The 17,006-nt window shown below is 51.1% G+C and overlaps 5 protein-coding genes across 5 annotated transcripts; 3 read left to right on the top strand and 2 right to left on the bottom strand.

Moving 5' to 3' along the window:
• Positions 1-770: 770 nt before the first annotated feature.
• SAPIO_CDS1376 (uncharacterized protein) lies at positions 771-3,337 on the bottom strand (the record flags this gene model as incomplete). Its single annotated transcript, XM_016784662.1, has 6 exons — positions 771-822; positions 880-1,065; positions 1,129-1,966; positions 2,439-2,656; positions 2,712-2,819; positions 2,874-3,337. 6 exons carry the CDS (start codon positions 3,335-3,337, stop codon positions 771-773), a joined length of 1,866 nt encoding a protein of 621 aa, XP_016645778.1.
• An 884-nt stretch (positions 3,338-4,221) lies between these two features.
• On the top strand, positions 4,222-7,694 carry SAPIO_CDS1375 (uncharacterized protein; the record flags this gene model as incomplete). Its single annotated transcript, XM_016784661.1, has 9 exons — positions 4,222-4,536; positions 4,600-4,792; positions 4,871-5,610; positions 5,848-5,911; positions 5,977-6,088; positions 6,143-6,397; positions 6,456-6,904; positions 6,962-7,314; positions 7,554-7,694. 9 exons carry the CDS (start codon positions 4,222-4,224, stop codon positions 7,692-7,694), a joined length of 2,622 nt encoding a protein of 873 aa, XP_016645777.1.
• Positions 7,695-9,348: 1,654 nt separating this feature from the next.
• On the bottom strand, positions 9,349-11,352 carry SAPIO_CDS1374 (Histone deacetylase 1; the record flags this gene model as incomplete). The annotated part of the gene is made up of 3 exons (XM_016784660.1): positions 9,349-10,104; positions 10,171-11,082; positions 11,155-11,352. The coding sequence occupies 3 exons, from the start codon at positions 11,350-11,352 to the stop codon at positions 9,349-9,351; spliced, it is 1,866 nt and encodes a 621-aa protein (XP_016645776.1).
• Positions 11,353-12,357: 1,005 nt separating this feature from the next.
• SAPIO_CDS1373 (Mov34/MPN/PAD-1 family protein) lies at positions 12,358-13,530 on the top strand (the record flags this gene model as incomplete). The annotated part of the gene is made up of 3 exons (XM_016784659.1): positions 12,358-12,423; positions 12,491-12,744; positions 12,831-13,530. The coding sequence occupies 3 exons, from the start codon at positions 12,358-12,360 to the stop codon at positions 13,528-13,530; spliced, it is 1,020 nt and encodes a 339-aa protein (XP_016645775.1).
• A 564-nt stretch (positions 13,531-14,094) lies between these two features.
• SAPIO_CDS1372 (uncharacterized protein) lies at positions 14,095-15,725 on the top strand (the record flags this gene model as incomplete). Its single annotated transcript, XM_016784658.1, has 2 exons — positions 14,095-15,471; positions 15,594-15,725. The coding sequence occupies 2 exons, from the start codon at positions 14,095-14,097 to the stop codon at positions 15,723-15,725; spliced, it is 1,509 nt and encodes a 502-aa protein (XP_016645774.1).
• Positions 15,726-17,006: the final 1,281 nt, after the last annotated feature.

The following is a 17,006-nucleotide window of genomic DNA, read 5'->3' as shown; positions in this document are numbered from 1 at the left end:
GCAGCTGGGCTATCTGGCAGCAGAGGATGCTCATGGGCCAAGAGGAATCAGCATCAATGGGACCAGTCTACTTATCTCAAGCTTCATACCATTGATGAGATTATTCGCAATAATACACCAGCATAACCCAGTGGACTTAATCTTCTTCAGGCTGGCTTTAGAGGCCACTCGTGTAATTCAAACCCTGGCCGCTCAGTCGATGGAGGGGATAGAATGGTGTGAAAGATCGTTGCAGAGAGTGACGCTTGGCACTGTTACCTAAGGACATAGCTACCCTGGACTATATACATTTCTCAGCTCCAATTTCCAGTAGGCCAATGCTACAGAAACGGTGACACCAGCTCACGAACAAGCAGACAATCAAAGAAGCGATTGGATTTTCTAAAAAATCGTCAGCCTTGATCTGGACCTCTTATGGGGGGGGGACTCGCGTACCTGGAGCCTCTCGACGGTGCTGTTAGAGTGGCCACCGTCATGAGGAGACAAGAATAACCCTGCCAGTTCCTTCTTTGACTGCTGGACTTCCATGATATGCTAGCTGACTGTTAGGAGCTGCGACCAAATGTAAAGTTTCGGGGGGGGGGGGGGGGGGGGGGCTCAAATACCTCTTCAAAGGAGTGGCGGATAAAGAATCGCACCGTGGTGACCTCCTTCGTTTGGCCCATCCTGTGGATTCTCCCGAAGGCTTGTTCTTCAATCGTCGGGTTCCTATCTATCGTTGGCATTTTCTACAAGGCCATGATGGTGCATAACGCTGGAGTAGTCATAGCTCACCAGTGGGGTTCCATCAAATACGCTCGAGAAGCCTCGGTCAAGGTCAAGCTATCGAGCAGTAAGTATGCGGGTACGCTTTTAACATGATAGAAGGAATGTACGCACCCAAAGTTTCCGCACGCGAGAGTCAGCAGGAGCACACGGATCGACGGGTCGTTCTTGAACTGATCTATGACTGACTGGCGCTGGCTTTGGGGAACTTTACCATCAAATCGGAGACAGCGAATCGAAGCCTGGTTTAAGCCTGCCTCCACCACATTGAGTGTGAGTCTCCACGAAGAAAACACAATGCTAGAGAATGGAAGTCAGATCAGAGGTCATTCGAGGAAATAGAAAGTCCAAGAAATTACTCACCATTTGACATCGACTGGTTGCGTTTCGATGTCAGAAACCAGGGCCACGACCTTCGATGGAAACCTATCCGAGAGCTTCTCTGGTTCTGGGATTTCGTTGTGGACATCTTCCAGAGAGTAGATGCTATTGGAAACAGGTACGGCTGGACATGCATTGCTGTGCTCGCACTGAAACGCGCGGCCATTCCGTGACAGGTTGGAGGCGCATTCGGCGCAGACATATCTTAGACATCGAGAGAATAGGGGCTTTTTCAGCTGGACTCCATCGTCGACGGGATTTTCCATGTCCGTTAGGCTCAGGCTCGACTGGCACAGCGAGCAGTAGACCGGGCCCATTTCCAAGTGGGAGATGAATGCCTGCTGTGCAATCGACGCCCACGCAGCCATGTCTGATGAATGACCCATTGTTGGGGCCATAGCTTCGTGTCTAGTGTGGTAATTGAGACCTAGATCGCAAAATAGTCTGAGAGATTCAATCTGCTGAAGCATATTCACATACATGCCCGACCTGTTCATATCAGTGCCTTGCTGCAAGGCCGCATTGATGCTCACAATGGCCCTATTCTTTAGTTCATTGTACTTTTCTCTTTCGAGGCCTGTAAAATCTACCGGGCACTCCTTGTCGTATCGTCTCGGTAGTTGAATCGTCCTCTTTGGCCGACGCAGGAGGAGACAAGACGAAAGGCGCTGCAGCCGCGCTACTCCCTCTTGATCGGGGTCTTCCTCCTTCAGGAGTCGGGTGATGTCTTCTTCAAACTTGCGTTTTTCATGGTATGGATATGCGCGGATGAACTTCAAGAGCGTCACGAGGTCGTTTAGCTGGTTCTGGATCGGAGTTCCTGTGACTGCCCAGCGACAACAGGCATCTAAAGCGCATATCGCTTTCGAACGCTGGCTGACTTCGTTTCGAATGACATGGGCTGACGGCATAAGCATGGAGATTCAGAGACTTAGCTTTAAGGGAGCCTACCTTCATCTAGCACGATCCTCCTCCATCGTATAGAAAACAGGACTGAACGCGAAGTGTCTGCCTTTGACGCTCTCCATTCTGTAGAGACACTGTCAAAAGTTGTCAAAACAATATGAAAAGGGTCAGCATCGCGAGAGCTTGTAAGTTTGGTTTTCCCGTGGTGTCGGTGGTATTTTAGACCATTCGTGTGTCTGAGCACTTGTTAGCTGAGTGGAATGGTAACCTACGGGTGCAACGGGCGTTGGTCTTTACTGTGATATTTGTTCTTCCCAGGTATCCAAAACTAAAAGCAAGAGGTACTGTAAGCAGGCAATTCGAGATTTTAGTCGGAAAGCACTCACGAGATGGAGGAACAATGACGAGAGTAGCTCGAACAATGTGTCTAGACGGTACTTCTAGCTCTTCATCCGCCAAAGCATTCTTGTCGGCATCCACGTCCACAGCCGCCATTGCGATCATGGTCAAGGTTTTCCCCAGGCCCATGGGATCGGCAATTATACCTCCGTTCAACTCCGGTGGCGGCTCTTCATGGCAAAGTTGCGAGATTGTGTTGATAAACCTTATAAGAATCAAGATCAGCATGGATGACGAGTCTATCATCGAGAAGCACGTACAGACGGCCTTGGTCGCTGTCTCGGATTGTCCAGAGGTCCTTATGGGGTCCTTGCATAGACCAGCCCTCTTCCCGCCGTAGCATGAAGGTTAATGCTTGCTTCTGGTGTCTTAAAGTCTGTTGTCAGCAGTGAATAGGCACCACTATTTCTACGGTTCCATACCTTTTCAAGGGTGTCACGACGCATCGTGGTTGTTCAGTCTCCTCAAGTTCCACTTCAGAAGAGAAGTAATCATCAAGAAAGCTATCTCCGTCCGTAATGTCGCGGAGATAGACGGTTTTCGAGACCTTAGCAACGACTTGCGATACCATCGGGCACTCATTCCACCCTGAAAAAGATAGTCGGTGTGGGTTGCAGTACTTGACATCTTGGGCTACGATGCGGGGATCCTGAAGATACACGTCGTTTTCCTCGAGCCATTCGCCGATGTCGTCGAAGAAGCCGAAAGGCCCGCACACGACGATATCGATCTTGCAGGGTACTCGAACATACTTGCGTCGAGTCTTGGCCGGCTTGATGTTGTCAGGTGTGCAGAATGCTGAAAGCTTGAGATCTTCATCGCTCATTAGCTCCTGAATGAGAGCCCCAAGATGAGATATGGTTCCACGGAGAGAGGTCTTGTCCATCGCGCTGAATTTGCTTGGGGAATCCAGAGAGACTGGTATCGGGCCAGAGGGCTTGCTGAACGGTGGATCCTCGCAGAACCCGTCGAGTCCCGAAATCTGGATAGTAACTAGGTTAGACGCCAGTGAATGCCACGTATAAGTTATAACATGAACAGGCCTACCACGCCGAAGCAGACAATCGCATTGTCTATTTCTAACAGGGGAGAGTCAATGATCTGCATCGACGGGCTCTCCTCAGCTGGCCCCAGTGAAACAGGAACATTTCCTGATTTTATCGAGGGCACCGCAGCGCACATATAATCCGGCGTTTGTGAAGAAAGATGTGCGCCTGATGGAACAGAATGCCTTAGGAAGTCTACATCAGGTAAGAGTACGTCGTGTTGCCCTCCGTCCTCTTCCAATCGGCGTTTCTTAGCTCGAGAGATTTCGGAGCCTGATTCCATTTGTGACCAATATATCGGACGCTAGGGAATAAAAAGAAGTATAAATGAAATAAAATGAAATAAACCACTGGTGGATTCAGGACCGATTGCCGAATTCTACAATCTGAATCTCCCTAGTGCATCAGCGATGCGAAGATGTGAAGACATCTCATTTCCAGGCGAGGTAAACCCTACCCAGCTTGCCCACAAACTGACGGCAACAATTTATTGATAAAACGCCTCTCTGGCCGCCTTGAACGCCTTAAAAGTATGATTGGCCGCGAAATTCTGATCTTGTGGTGTGGTGGTGGCTGAGAGCCCGGTCGACATGGGAGCTGGTAAAAATAGAGAAGGACCAGGCTGGCGCTTGCTTCATGTCCACCTCAACATCTCGGAAACTCGTCAATTCGACCAAATCCGCTTCTGTCTTGACATTTCCCACGGGTCTAGCCTCTGTTCAAGATGAAGAGGAGATTCAATCGGCGCCCTCTGCCTTCGCCTCAGGCGCTTGACATGATGTCTCGCGCTTTAAAAGACCTCCAGAAAACCATTGCCACATCTGGCTCGCGAGACGTTCCTGAAGTGGCCTTGGAGGATGTCCGAAAGGCCTGCCTTGAAGTTGAGAATTCTCTCGCAGCACGCGGTCTTCTTCGTAATACCAGACGCCTACGCCGTCTCTTCGCCGGCCTAGAACATTATGGAAGATCAATCGACGTTCTCTGCAACGGAACTCAATATCTGTCCTGGATATGGTCACCTATCACCGTGGTGCTTCGGGTAAGCAGATGACAGAGGTTCCTCGGCGTGGCAGTGACCAAGTTTAGCTGAAATCCAAGTTAGATGGCGTCCGACTGTGTCAAAGCCTTTGAGGTCATTATGAAGGCCTACACCAAAGTTGGAGATACACTGTGTCGATTCCAGCTATTGCAGAACACCTTTTCGGAAGACCACAGGTTTCAAGAGCTCCTGGCCGTGTTTTACTCCGACATTCTTCGGTTTCACGGCTTCGCATACAAGTTCGCTCAACGAAGTAGTGAGTTACCTTCTTAAACAGAAGCTGAGCTCGAAGCCTATACGGTTTCTTTGTGTTCATGGCTGATTCCTCCTAAAGATTGGGAGGTGTTCCTCTTGACCACCTGTGGTCGTTTTGAGAGACGATTCGGGAACATCATCGAAAACCTCGAGCGACACGCCGAACTGATTGATAAAGAGGGCAATGTCCTCAACATTTCTGAGACGCAAGCAACCTTGAGAAAGCTCCTATCTCAGCAACAAGAAAATCTCAAGCAAATCGAGGCCGAAGAGAAGCGAGATTCAACAAGGCAGTATTTTGATATCTTGTCACGACTCCAGATAGACGAGCGGGATCAGGTGGCAATTTTCGACACCCTCTCGGAATCTCTCCGGTTCGGCGGGACGTGTGGATGGGCCCTCCAACACGAGGATATCTCGTCCTGGTTAGATTCAAAAGGTCGCGTCCAATCACTTTGGTTGCATGGATCGGCTGGAACAGGGAAGAGTGTGTTATCAGCACACCTGATCGCCTTTATGAAATCTACTGGCAGCTCTCGCGCCATCTATCACTTCTGCAGTGACCAGTACGTCGAATCAACGAAGTACGACCAGATCCTCCGGTCTATAATACGACAGCTACTCCAGGTCAGCGATGAGGCCACGGCGCATGCTCACACCACACTCCTCAAAGATCGAAAAGTCCCCTCGCTATCGGAGCTCGAGAGGCTTGTTGAAGAGCTTCTTGTTATTATTTTGGATGAATCGCCCGAGGCCGGGACTCCCTGGGTTGTCGTGGATGGAGTCGACGAGTGTGAACCCGACAAGCTTCCTCAACTGGTAAGCATCTTGACTAGCCGAACCAAGGTCGGTCGACGGACCGGGCGGTCGCCTCCGAAGAATTCCCCGTGTAAAGTGCTTCTGACAAGCAGAAGAGCTCCAACATTTGAAAGGGCATTCAGAGGACTGTCTGTAGTCTCACTCGGTGATGAGAACGTAAAGGACAAAGTGCAAGTTGCCATAAGAAGCTATGTTTCTGAGAGGTTGCGATTACCCCCAAATCCCCGTCGGTTCAAGGAGCTAGGCATTGGAACGAACGAGTTGGAAGAGATCAAGGATGATGTTGTGCGAAAAGCCGACGGTATGTGGGGATTCGGAAGTGCCCTGTGCTCGTGACAGGCTGATTCCTAACTAACAACTATCCAGGCATGTTTCTTTACGCCAGGCTGATCCTTGACTATCTTGGTTCGCAGCTGCCCCGGAACAAAGATCATCTCAGGGCAAAACTTTCTCGCCTGCCTAAGACACTCCAGGAATTGTAAGTCGACCCCAACTCTCGCCTTGACTACGTGTTGCTGATATGGGGCTCCAGCTATTCTAAACTTCTGGGTCAGATCATTTCTCACAGGGACGATGACTCGCGTGAGATAGTGAAGAGTATTTTTCGATGGGTAGCATTCGCTAAGAGGCCTCTGCGTCAACTCGAGTTCCTGTCGGCAGTCACCTTCAGCGACGGTAACCCAGATGTTTGCGCCTTGGTTCCAAAGTTCATCCTAGAAGAATGTGGCAACCTTATTGAAGTGAGGCATGATAAAACGATATGTTTTATCCATGGATCCGTGAAAGAGTACGTTTCCAAGATACTTATTATCATGATAGCTTATATGTTTATATAACGGGTCTAGGTTCCTCACGACGTCGGATACAGGCTTCGCCATTACGGAAGAAGAGGCGACGGAGGAGCAAGCCATAGCTTCGGTTGCTTGCCTAGTCTCCGCGTCTCGATGCTTTCACCATTCTGGCGATGCACACGAGAGACGGGTTCGCGTCGTCAAAGGTCTTTACGGCCTAGTCATATACTCTTCTGAGCATTGGGTGGAATACACCCTCTCCATGACCGCCCAGAATGATTCGAAACGCTGCAGGTATTTCGACATTGTTAAGATTTTAATGACCGAGCTTGAGCGGCTGGGATGGGGTGCAGACATAGACCTACACTGTTTCGAACCGGGGGTAGATGCTTGTGATCCCAGACTAGACTTGCTCCATGAGCACCCACTGCTTCAGCGTCTCCTTCAGTATACAATGACCCGCAGATCACATGCTGGCTTGGAAGAAAGCATCGTCAATAGAGGTACGGCTTCCGTATTAGGTGGGAATGGTTGTAACTACTTACTGAGGACCCTCACAGGTAGCATCGACGAAGTACCAACTCGAAAGAAGAGTCCAGACATGATCTCTCGAATCCTGGAGGCTTACCAAGAAACGATACGTTGGCTTCTTCGCGAGGATGATTACCCCGGTGTCCTGGCCGAGGACCTTGAATCTTTCAAGGCCCAATTCCATAGCTCGACATTCACCTGCCGGCTGCGCTCCTGCCCCCGAGCCACAATTGGGTTTGAAAGCGAAAAGCTGCTCAAGGAGCATGAATGGGCTCACTCGGCGGGACCAAGATGCAGCTTTCCTAGATGCCAATACCCGCCATTTGCCAACAGCCAAGCGTTGAAACGTCATGTGGAGAAGCACCACACTCCAGCCCAGACAGTGAGGCCACTGCGGAGAGTCTCGAAAATCCGAGGGTCGTGGGAGGGGAGTAGCATCGGGTGGAAAGGGGCGGGAGACCCTTCCTCACGGTCTCTGGGGAATGTACAACAACTTATGACGGCGTACCCACCTCGAATTTCGCTATTTCCGGGGGAGCAAATGCGGCCTCCATTCAATATAGTATGTATCAAACTATTCGCAAAATCAGCAGGCAATGTGGTAGCTAATTTACTTTGCAGATGGATTACTCTAACCCGATGACTACGAGCAATGTCCTTGATGACTTTGACCCCGACCCCGACCCCTTCCTCCGTGAAGAGGAGAATGATTCGGGCCCCGATTTGTTTCAGTCGATTTCGGTCGGAACTCCACCTCAGTAGAAACCTCTAGGGCATTGGACACGTTGTTAGCTTTTGAGCCTGGAAAGGAGTACAAGCGGAAGTCTGGTCCAGACGGTGAGGTCTGTCCAACAAGAAGAATATCCCTATGCACCGACTCTGACTCTAACAGCCCCTCGGCGACCCCTCGAGATTAGCAGCTCCAGAATCAGGTTTTTTTTTTTTTTTTTTTTTTTTTTTTTTTTTGTTTTTTTTTTTTTGCGATCAAGGATATCCTCCGTTGCGCGATATCGTGCGCGACCTAGCCGCCTTTCGATACGATCAAGGCGAGGATCTTCAACCGTTGTTGATATACAAACGGGCTCTAGGGCGCCACCACCGTACTCAAACACCCCCCAAAGCAATCTCGTCTGCATGGTCTCGAGAGGCGGTTGACCCTACTGTAACTACGCACTAAGTAGTAAATGGCCGAACGCATATAGTCCCAGAGAGTTGACGCTTGTATAGTGGATGGCTGACCTCCGGCGCAAAGTGGCTCACGTCTGAACTTCATGTAAAGAGAACACAAAACGCACCTCTCATATTTTGTAACCATGGCATGGCCGGATATGGCCTCCTTCGCTCAGACAGGTGGCCTGCCCAGATGTCAGTAAGTCTAAGTTTGTTCATTGGAGGAAGGGTTCTCTGGCGCACTCTGCTCGCCCACCGCCCACCGCTCGCCCTCCCCACGTGCGATCTATGCAAAATCCACGGATGTAGCGAATTGGACGGGTTACGACCACGTATTTATGTAGGCTATTCATCTTACAAATTTCAAAACAGATGACGTCTTGGTCGGGAGAGGATGGGGGAAAGGAGTCCACGTTGGATTGCATTCCTCAACACCCAGCGAGGTTTATTCCAAGCACACTCATGGCATCCATCGTGGCTCCTTCTCCTCAGGTTCCGCCATCATCGTAGGGCACATCGCTGCCGGAAGCCGGAATCTCGGCTTGCTCGAGTATGTCGGAGCAGACGAGACGCATCTTCTCTCGAGGGCTGCTTCTGTCCCAGCGTCGCCCCAGTCGGTCTCGCTTGCTTCGGTAAGTAACACCGTAAGTTGAGTGGCAGGTGCTCTACTCTAGGACCCTAGGTATAAAACGCTGCGTTCGTAAAGTCTTGGGGCTATACCTTCCTTACTAGCAGACACGTTTCAACCACGACTCCCGCTTGCTTAGTTATTCTGGTTCGTAATGCCTTCTTTGATCGGACAGCATTCACATCAAATGACAAGCCCCACCTCTTTGGAAGGCTCTGCGGCATCTCCAGAGGTGTCACTTTCCGCCGTACCTTGGTGCTAGATCGTGGTTCGTCCTGCTTTCCAAGTTTTCGAGTTAGGATCTTCTGATGCTATTCCTCGTATGAGGGATCGGTTTAGGCCTTGAGGACAGGCAGGTGTGAGTCGGACGGTGGTTCAATATCCACTCGTATCGAGCATCCAAGTTAAAAAGCTTTTCTTCTAGAAAACATATTGTGTTGTATTGTACAAAGTAACAATTGGCATGACCTCCCTTTTGTTCCATGATAATTAACCCATCCAACGCCGCCGTACAAGTAAAACAGGGGAAAATGCCAAAGAAGAAAAAAAAAAAAAAAAAGAAAAAAGAAGAGAATCGCCTCACAACACCTTCCCCCCTAGCCAGAAACAGAGACTTGTTCATTGTTTGTCATCCTCCTTCTTAACAATGGCGTCCTCCATGCCAATGTCCCCGTCAGCGTCTACTGGCTTCTCGGCTTCCTTCTCAGCGGGCTTGTCCTCCTTGTCAGCTTCAGGATGTTGCGCTTCAGCTCCCTTCTCCTTCTCCTTCTCCTTCTCGGTGTCGTCCTTGTCCGATATAGCGGCATCGGCAGCCGCCGCGGGCTCATCCTCCGTCTTTGTCTTCTTGGGTGGGCTACCGGCCCTAGCGGGCTTGTCCTCAGCCGCCGCGGGGGCGGGGGCGCTGATACTGGCATCCTCAATGGTGACGTCGGGGTCCTCGACTTCGGCGGGTTCCGCAGCCGTCGTAGATTGGTTAGCGGGGGTGGCCGATCCGCTCTCCGCTGCACCGTCGTCGTTCTTAAAGTCGGTGAACTGTCGCTTGGCGCCGGCTCGCGTGCCGTTAGGCCTAATGGCGCCTTCCTCATCGTCGCTGTCCTCAAACTCGGCACCGTGAACGATCCTCTTCTCGGTGTCGCGTTGGGTGACCCGAACGTCTTTGTTCATATCCTCGTTGAGATCATCCAATTCGGCCTCCTCTTCGTCCGTCATGGCGCCGAACGACGGGGGAATGTCCTGCATTTGGACTGATGGGACGGGGACTGTGTGTCGTAGGTTCTCCATTACCGCCGCCTTGATCTTCTCGAGGTACTCGGGGCTATTGGCATTCTCCATGTTGGAAGGTCGCACATCCAGCTGGAAATCGGGACCATAGTACTAGAAACGACAAAAGTTAGCACATATTCCACTGCCGTGAAAGCGATGAAGAGAGACCATGCTTACGGCGTAGTATTCGTTATACGGAATGTTGGGGTCCAGCTCGTGCGCCTTGCCCAGGACAACAGCAGTCTCGTAAGCCCACGTACGGGATACGTTGCGCATAGTATAACCGCCTCCGCCGACGACCAAAGTCGGCTTGTTAAAGCTCTTGACGAACCCGACACAGTTTGCATGTCCGCGCATGCTGAGGTTGAAGCATCCGAGACGGTCACCGGACAAGCTGTCGCTACCGCATTGGAGAACAACGACGTCGGGCCTGAAGAACTCCATCACTCCAGAGATGACGGGCTCGAAGACAGACTTGTACGACATGTCGGTGATACCGTCGCGCATAGGGAAGTTGACAGCATAATGCTTTCCCTGGCCAATACCGATATCGCGCAGCTCACCAGTACCCGGGAAGTACTCTCCATACTTGTGGAAGGACACGGTCATGACTCGGTCCGTAGTATAAAAAGCTTCTTCGACACCATCGCCATGATGGACATCAATGTCGATGTAGAGTACGCGCTTGTTAAATCGAAGAAGCTCGAGAATACCGAGAACGATGTCTGCCGAAATGTTAATATCTCGTGCCGCGAAGAGGAGGAAGTGGGGGGATAAAGGAGACAAACCATTTACGTAGCAGAAGCCACTTGCTTCGCTCTTCTTAGCGTGATGGAGACCTCCTGCCCAATTCACTGCAATGTCACACTTCTGTCTGTTAAGTCTTGCGGCTCCTTCCATCGAAGCGCCCGCACTGATACCGCAAAATTCGAAGAGCCCGTCAATAACAGGGCAGTCGTCTCCCACGTTATACTTGCCCTGCTCTTTTTGGTACGCATCCATGTTGTCTGGGGTGACCTTTTGGAGGAAATCAATGTACTCGTCCGTGTGGAATTGTGTCATTTCCATCTTCGTGGCTGGCTTCGCACGCTGCAACGGAGGAGTCGGCGGTTAGTCGCACGGAAAGGGCATGATTTGGAACATGGGACTGCCTTCACTTACATATACTTCCATATGTCTGTAGAGGTTATAATGCATGATCAAGTTATGGGCAAGTCGGATTCGATGAGGCTTCATCGGGTGACCGACTGGGTAGGCATAGTAGCCAATGTCATCGTCGTAGAAGTATGCGACCTTTCGAGGAGCACCAGATCTTCCGTCATTGAGGGCTACCGAGCCCAAAGGTCCGGTTAAAGACATCTTGAGAAACGGATGATGTTGTCGAAAGATGCGACGCGGGTGATCCGGAGATTTCGCTCGTCAGAGAAAGGTTTTGCGAAGCTAGAGTTTGAAAGTGAACTCGGGTGAGGTGGGGCGTCGTAGGTATCGAAGCAAGCGGTTCGTTGGCGAAAGGACAAGACGAGCGATAGAAATATCGCAGGGGATAGGGTTCGAGACCTCCTGGTCAAGGGTGAGGATAAAGGTGTTGGTGAGGTCTAAATTGGTGCTTCCTGTAATTAGATTCTTCAATCAAAGTCGTGCTCGCTTGTGTAAAGACTAGGAATCTTGGAGCGGCGCGATCTGGTAGATCTGCGTTTTGTCGGGTCCGAAAATCATTAGAGATGAAAATTGAGTGTAAAAGAATTCCCGATACCCTTCAATGCAACTTCTTAGGTGTTACGGGCAAGGTCGCTCGAGATATTCAGAGAAACGAATTCTTGCGATTCAGCCTGATGCGCCTCTTCAGATCAAAAGAGAGGCGGGCGACACTCGGAGAAGGCGCGGTATTGAACAATAAATTGAGTTGGAATCCTGAGAGAGAGATTAGATTATGTAACTGGCACTAAAGTTGCCTCTCTCTAAAGCTGTCCAATCAACTTCTGCGCAGCCCATAGTACTGCAAGGCTGATATGGGAGATTGAGTTCTCCAATCACCCATCACGTGATTATGACTAAGCTGAACAGGAGCTCTCATTGTTAGCTCTTCGCAGTCCAGCCCAGCCGATGGAGCTAGGGTGCAGAGGCTCTGGCGCAAGACCATTCTTGTAGGCTGCGAGCTGCTGGCGTCAACATCATCTCGAGCTGGGCAGAACCATCAAAACAGCCACCATCCTCGCGCGCAACTTCTTCACCACCATCGCCACATCAACATCGCAGACCCATCAATCCTTTCTCACATTCTCGATCCCACTATTCGTCTCCCGATCTTACATTTAAATCAACCTCTTGCTACTCCTTCATCCTAGACGAAGATAATAATCTGTCATGGAGCGCCTCAGGAATATCCTTGGCCCCGGCGGCCTCGGTGGCCTTGGAGGCCAACCTGGTGCTGTATGTGCCATCACCGCTCTTCCCCCGTCTACAGTTACCCGCTTGAAGCTAACATGATACTGCGCAGGATAACGCCAGCCTGATTGACAACTCCGAGACCGTTTACATTTCCTCCCTTGCTCTACTTAAGATGCTTCGCCACGGTCGCGCGGGTGTGCCTATGGAAGTTATGGGTCTGATGCTCGGAGAGTTCGTCGACGATTTCACTGTAAGAGTAGTGGATGTGTTCGCTATGCCTCAGAGCGGTACGGGCGTTAGTGTCGAGGCCGTCGACCCAGTCTTTCAGATGAAGATGATGGACATGCTCCGGCAAACGGGAAGGTAAGCTTTGACTCGCAGTCATCATGGCCCACTCCACCCGTGGTTAGATCTTCCCTGCTAATATGCTATGTTTTCTTTTAAAATAGGCCCGAGTCCGTCGTTGGCTGGTACCATTCCCATCCTGGTTTCGGCTGCTGGCTATCATCCGTTGATATCCAGACCCAGCAGTCCTTCGAACAGCTCACACCCCGCGCCGTCGCCGTCGTCGTCGACCCCATTCAGTCCGTCAAGGGAAAGGTCGTCATCGATGCCTTCCGCCTTATCAACCCCCAGTCCCTGATGCTCGGACAAGAACCCCGACAAAGTACCAGTAACCTGGGCCACCTCAACAAGCCTTCGATCCAAGCCCTTATCCACGGTTTGAACCGACACTACTACTCTATCGCCATCAATTACAGAAAGACCGCGTTGGAGGAGAACATGTTGATGAACCTACACAAGCACGTCTGGACAGAGGCCCTGACCATGGAGGACTTCCACGCCGAAGGCACTCGCAACAAGGAGAGGTTGGAGAGGCTCGTCAGCCTCGCGGACGGATACGAGAAGCGAGTCAAGGAGGAGACCGAGCTGACGAAGGAGCAACTCAAGACCCGATACGTCGGAAAACTAGACCCGAAGAAGCATTTGGCGGATGTTGGTCAGCAACTTATCGAGGACAACATTGTATCGGTGTCAAGACAAATGATTGACAAGGAGTCGACGATGCCAGGGAAGAGGGATGCGCCCGCGTCGGGCCAGAATGGGCAGGCCAGCAATGACCTCATGGATGTGGAGGAGGAGTTATGAACGGTTCTCGCCACACACAAAGTCGCAACGCAGAGTTGAAATGAAAAGACCTCCGAAGAACCCCCACCTCTTCGCCATTTGTAAAACTAGAAACTAACTCTTGCTGATGGGCCGCGGCATTATTTCTAGAAGCAGGCTCGTCAATGTACAGTGGAATTTAATTGAGCCCTCACCCAAGTGGTTTGTTCCCTTTGCTCTCTCAGTGCTCTGTTTCAATGCCTTCTTTTGTTTCCTTCTCGTCTTTGCGATGTTCCCTTTCCTCGTCCGTGTTGCCTGTTTCTTTGTGAGGCGAAGCCTTATTGATGGAACCTAGTCCTCACAAAGCTCTTTGTTTTTATCACGGATGGCTAGGAGTTTCCACAAAGTCATTGTTGACGGCGGGTGCTCTAGGGTTTATATTGAAACTTGTTCCTCCATTACTATCGATGTGTTCCACTTCTGTTTCCTGCTAACCAACAAGCGCGACGATACTAATAAGTCTCTCGAAGCCTCCAACTCTCTACGAAAGTTTCTCATCAGATATTAGCGGGCAATCGCGCGGCCACAGACTCATCAGTAATTACGATGTCGGAGGAATTTGACTGGCTTTCCCGTCTGGGCCGTTATCTTCCCATTTCCTTGGCTATGCGGGGGGTGCGACGAGTTCGAAAGGCCCTCAAAACCCAGTTTTCGAAGGAGGAAAAGATACCCGAAAATGTTGTCGAAGAAGTGATCACTGGTCGTCCCCAGATTTCACTCCCTTGGCCTGTTGCAGACTACGACACCTGGAAATACCGAGGCGGGCCACCATTAGAAAGATACTATCGCGGACAGGAATCCCCATACGTGTTCGACAAAGGGGAAGTCTTCGCAAGGCCCAGTTCCTACCCGCTTGCACTGAACCCGACATACGAGCGGCCCGCGCATCCATTGCATCCATTGGACTCCGTACCCGGACGACCACTGCCCAACGACCAGGGGGATGAGGAGATGCACCCTGCCACAGTTATGGCGGTAGTAGCCTGGATCGGGGCAAACCTATCCCACATACCCCACACCGTCTGCGGTCTCTCAGCCATGGTGATGTACGGGTACACAGCGCGCAGGGCGCGACATGTCACCATCCTCTTCCCAGGCCACACGCACGACGTCGTGCGCAGCTGGGCCGCCACGAAAGGCGTCGAGACCTACCCGAACAACAAGTACGAATTCGGCGTCAGACTTCCAAACGACGGCGACAAGGTCAGGAGAGTCCGGATCAGGTTCACCACCAGCGAAACGTTCCTCCGTCTGCCCCACACGATTGTCAACGGAGCCGACTTCGGCGAACACGGCGCGAGGATACTGGGCCTGTCGGCGCTGATTAACTATTCCGCGAAGTCATACATGGAGACCAGGGGCGGACCCAGGGCCATGGCGGCGCAGATGCAGACGGCGCAGGATTTGACTTGGCTGGTGCACCGGCTCATCGTTCTCCACAGGACGGTGGCGCCGGAGGAGATGCCGCATTTCTACAATCCGTTGTTTTTGGATCCGTTTGAGTGTACCTTTCCGGATGCAAGGGAACTCTTTGTCGAAGCGCGTCTTCTCCCGGGGGAAGGAATTGGCGGAGGTTCTCGGCCGGTATCTTCCACGAGTATCGACTCAGGATTCATGAACTACATCCGGTACAATGATTTTGTGAAGGGACAAAAGAGGAGCAACAGGCTTTCAAAGAAGTTGCGGACAAAGCCGACTAGTATAGTCGCGTCCAGGCCGCAGCCACAAGAACGGGCCTCACACGGAAGGATCGAGGAGGGCGAGTCTTCTACGGCAGGGCATACGGGGAATCCGGAGGAGAAAGGATTAATAGGGCCGGTTCCAGTGTCCCAAATGTTCCGAACTACGTTTGACGACGGCATCGAGGATTTACCTTTGTCGAGGTGGGCTGAGCCCGTGGTCAAACCGGGACCGTTGGCAGGTGTAAGTCGGGAATGGGCGTTGTGATGATGGGGCAAGGATTATATTTGTCAAGGGAAATTCGGACTGTACATTCATCTTCAGCTGGCATCAATCGTTCTTGCTTCCCTAAGAATTTCTAATAGACAGCATTACCTCGCTACGAGGCAATTGCTGAGGCTCATACCAATTTCTTTGAGGCAGGCGAGATCCGTGGGTGGGATAGAGAGCGACACCGTAGTCTGGCCATCACGGTTTCCCCCCCAGATCACATCTAAGACTGATAGATGACGGCCCGATTCATGATGGATGAGAACACCGGGACAGACAAAAAAGATCAATTATAGTCCGTCCAACCCACTAAAGAATGTAGAGGGCAACCCCACTATTTTCAAGGGTTCCAAGGCAGCTCAAAACAAAAAAGAAGCGGAAGGGAAAAGAGAAAAAATAGGGAAAAAAAAAAAAAAAAAAAGAGTAAAAAATGGTCACGGCAGGACTCGAACCTGCATCCTCGCTGAACGCTAGAATAAAAACACGCCTGCTCTACCAATTGAGCTACGCGACCGGTTGTCACTTTCAGATAAGTTTCGTATAAAACTACTACAGGTGTGTTGCTCTGCTGGACATGTGAATGTTGATCTCGTGAGTTGGGAGGCGGAGGACGGAGGATGGAGATGGGCTTGGCTTGGGCAGACCACCGGGGTTGGGCCCGGGTGAGCTTTTGAGGTCCGTGTGAAAATCACATGCGCTGGCATTTCCCGGCCTGGTCCATCTGTGGGGAACTACTTCGTTTATACTTCGTAGAAGGTAGTTCGGCATGCTAGAGGGGGAGAAAAACTGGTTATTAGTAGATGGAGAGTTGAAGCCTGACGGCATTAATGGCTGCGTTGACTCCTGCTCAGCTGGGGATGGTTGACTTTCTCGCTCTCGACTGCGTGCCCCCAGGAAGGCTTCTGTTCACGGGCCATCAGTGGGGGAAAGGACACCTGGGGAGGGGCTTCTTTTGGGTAAGGACGCTGTCGGCATTCTAATAGAATTGTATTGATGTTGTGGGATATAAAGGGGGAGGAGGAGGTGGTGGGTGAGTTGTTTAGAAAACTGTGGCTGGGAGGAGAGTTTAGCTGGTCAGCTGCAAACAGGTGTCGTGCTTTTCTGGATGATCTCGAGGGGGCCACGGCTTTGCGGAATCAGATAGTCTCCGTGACCATGTTCGGCCGTCTTATCGGTCATCAGAAGTCGCGAGGAAGACCGACACAGAATAGCTGTTATAAACTTTGGGCTCGAGGAATAATACGGAGTCGCCAAGGGTTCCCAATGAGATTAAGATTGTCCCCTCCCCAAAATAGGCAAGTGCCTTGAAGCAGATCTGTCAGTTCACTTAGTCCATAGATGGGACTGCCCGCCATTGACGATCTCAAGACAAAAGCAGTAAGAGATGGACATTGAGATTACTATTCACGATATTGAGTTGGCTGGACCATCAATGTCGTCGGCAGCCCTATCTGACGGGAAAATCGGTACGAAATATGAAGTACCATCAACAAGCAAATCCAGGACGC

This window comes from Scedosporium apiospermum, assembly GCF_000732125.1.
Source record: "Scedosporium apiospermum strain IHEM 14462 chromosome Unknown SEQ_SAPIO_0055, whole genome shotgun sequence".
NCBI lineage: Eukaryota > Fungi > Ascomycota > Sordariomycetes > Microascales > Microascaceae > Scedosporium > Scedosporium apiospermum.
The sequence above is the reverse complement of the archived record's forward strand: the minus strand, read 5'-3'. Positions and strand labels throughout refer to the sequence as shown.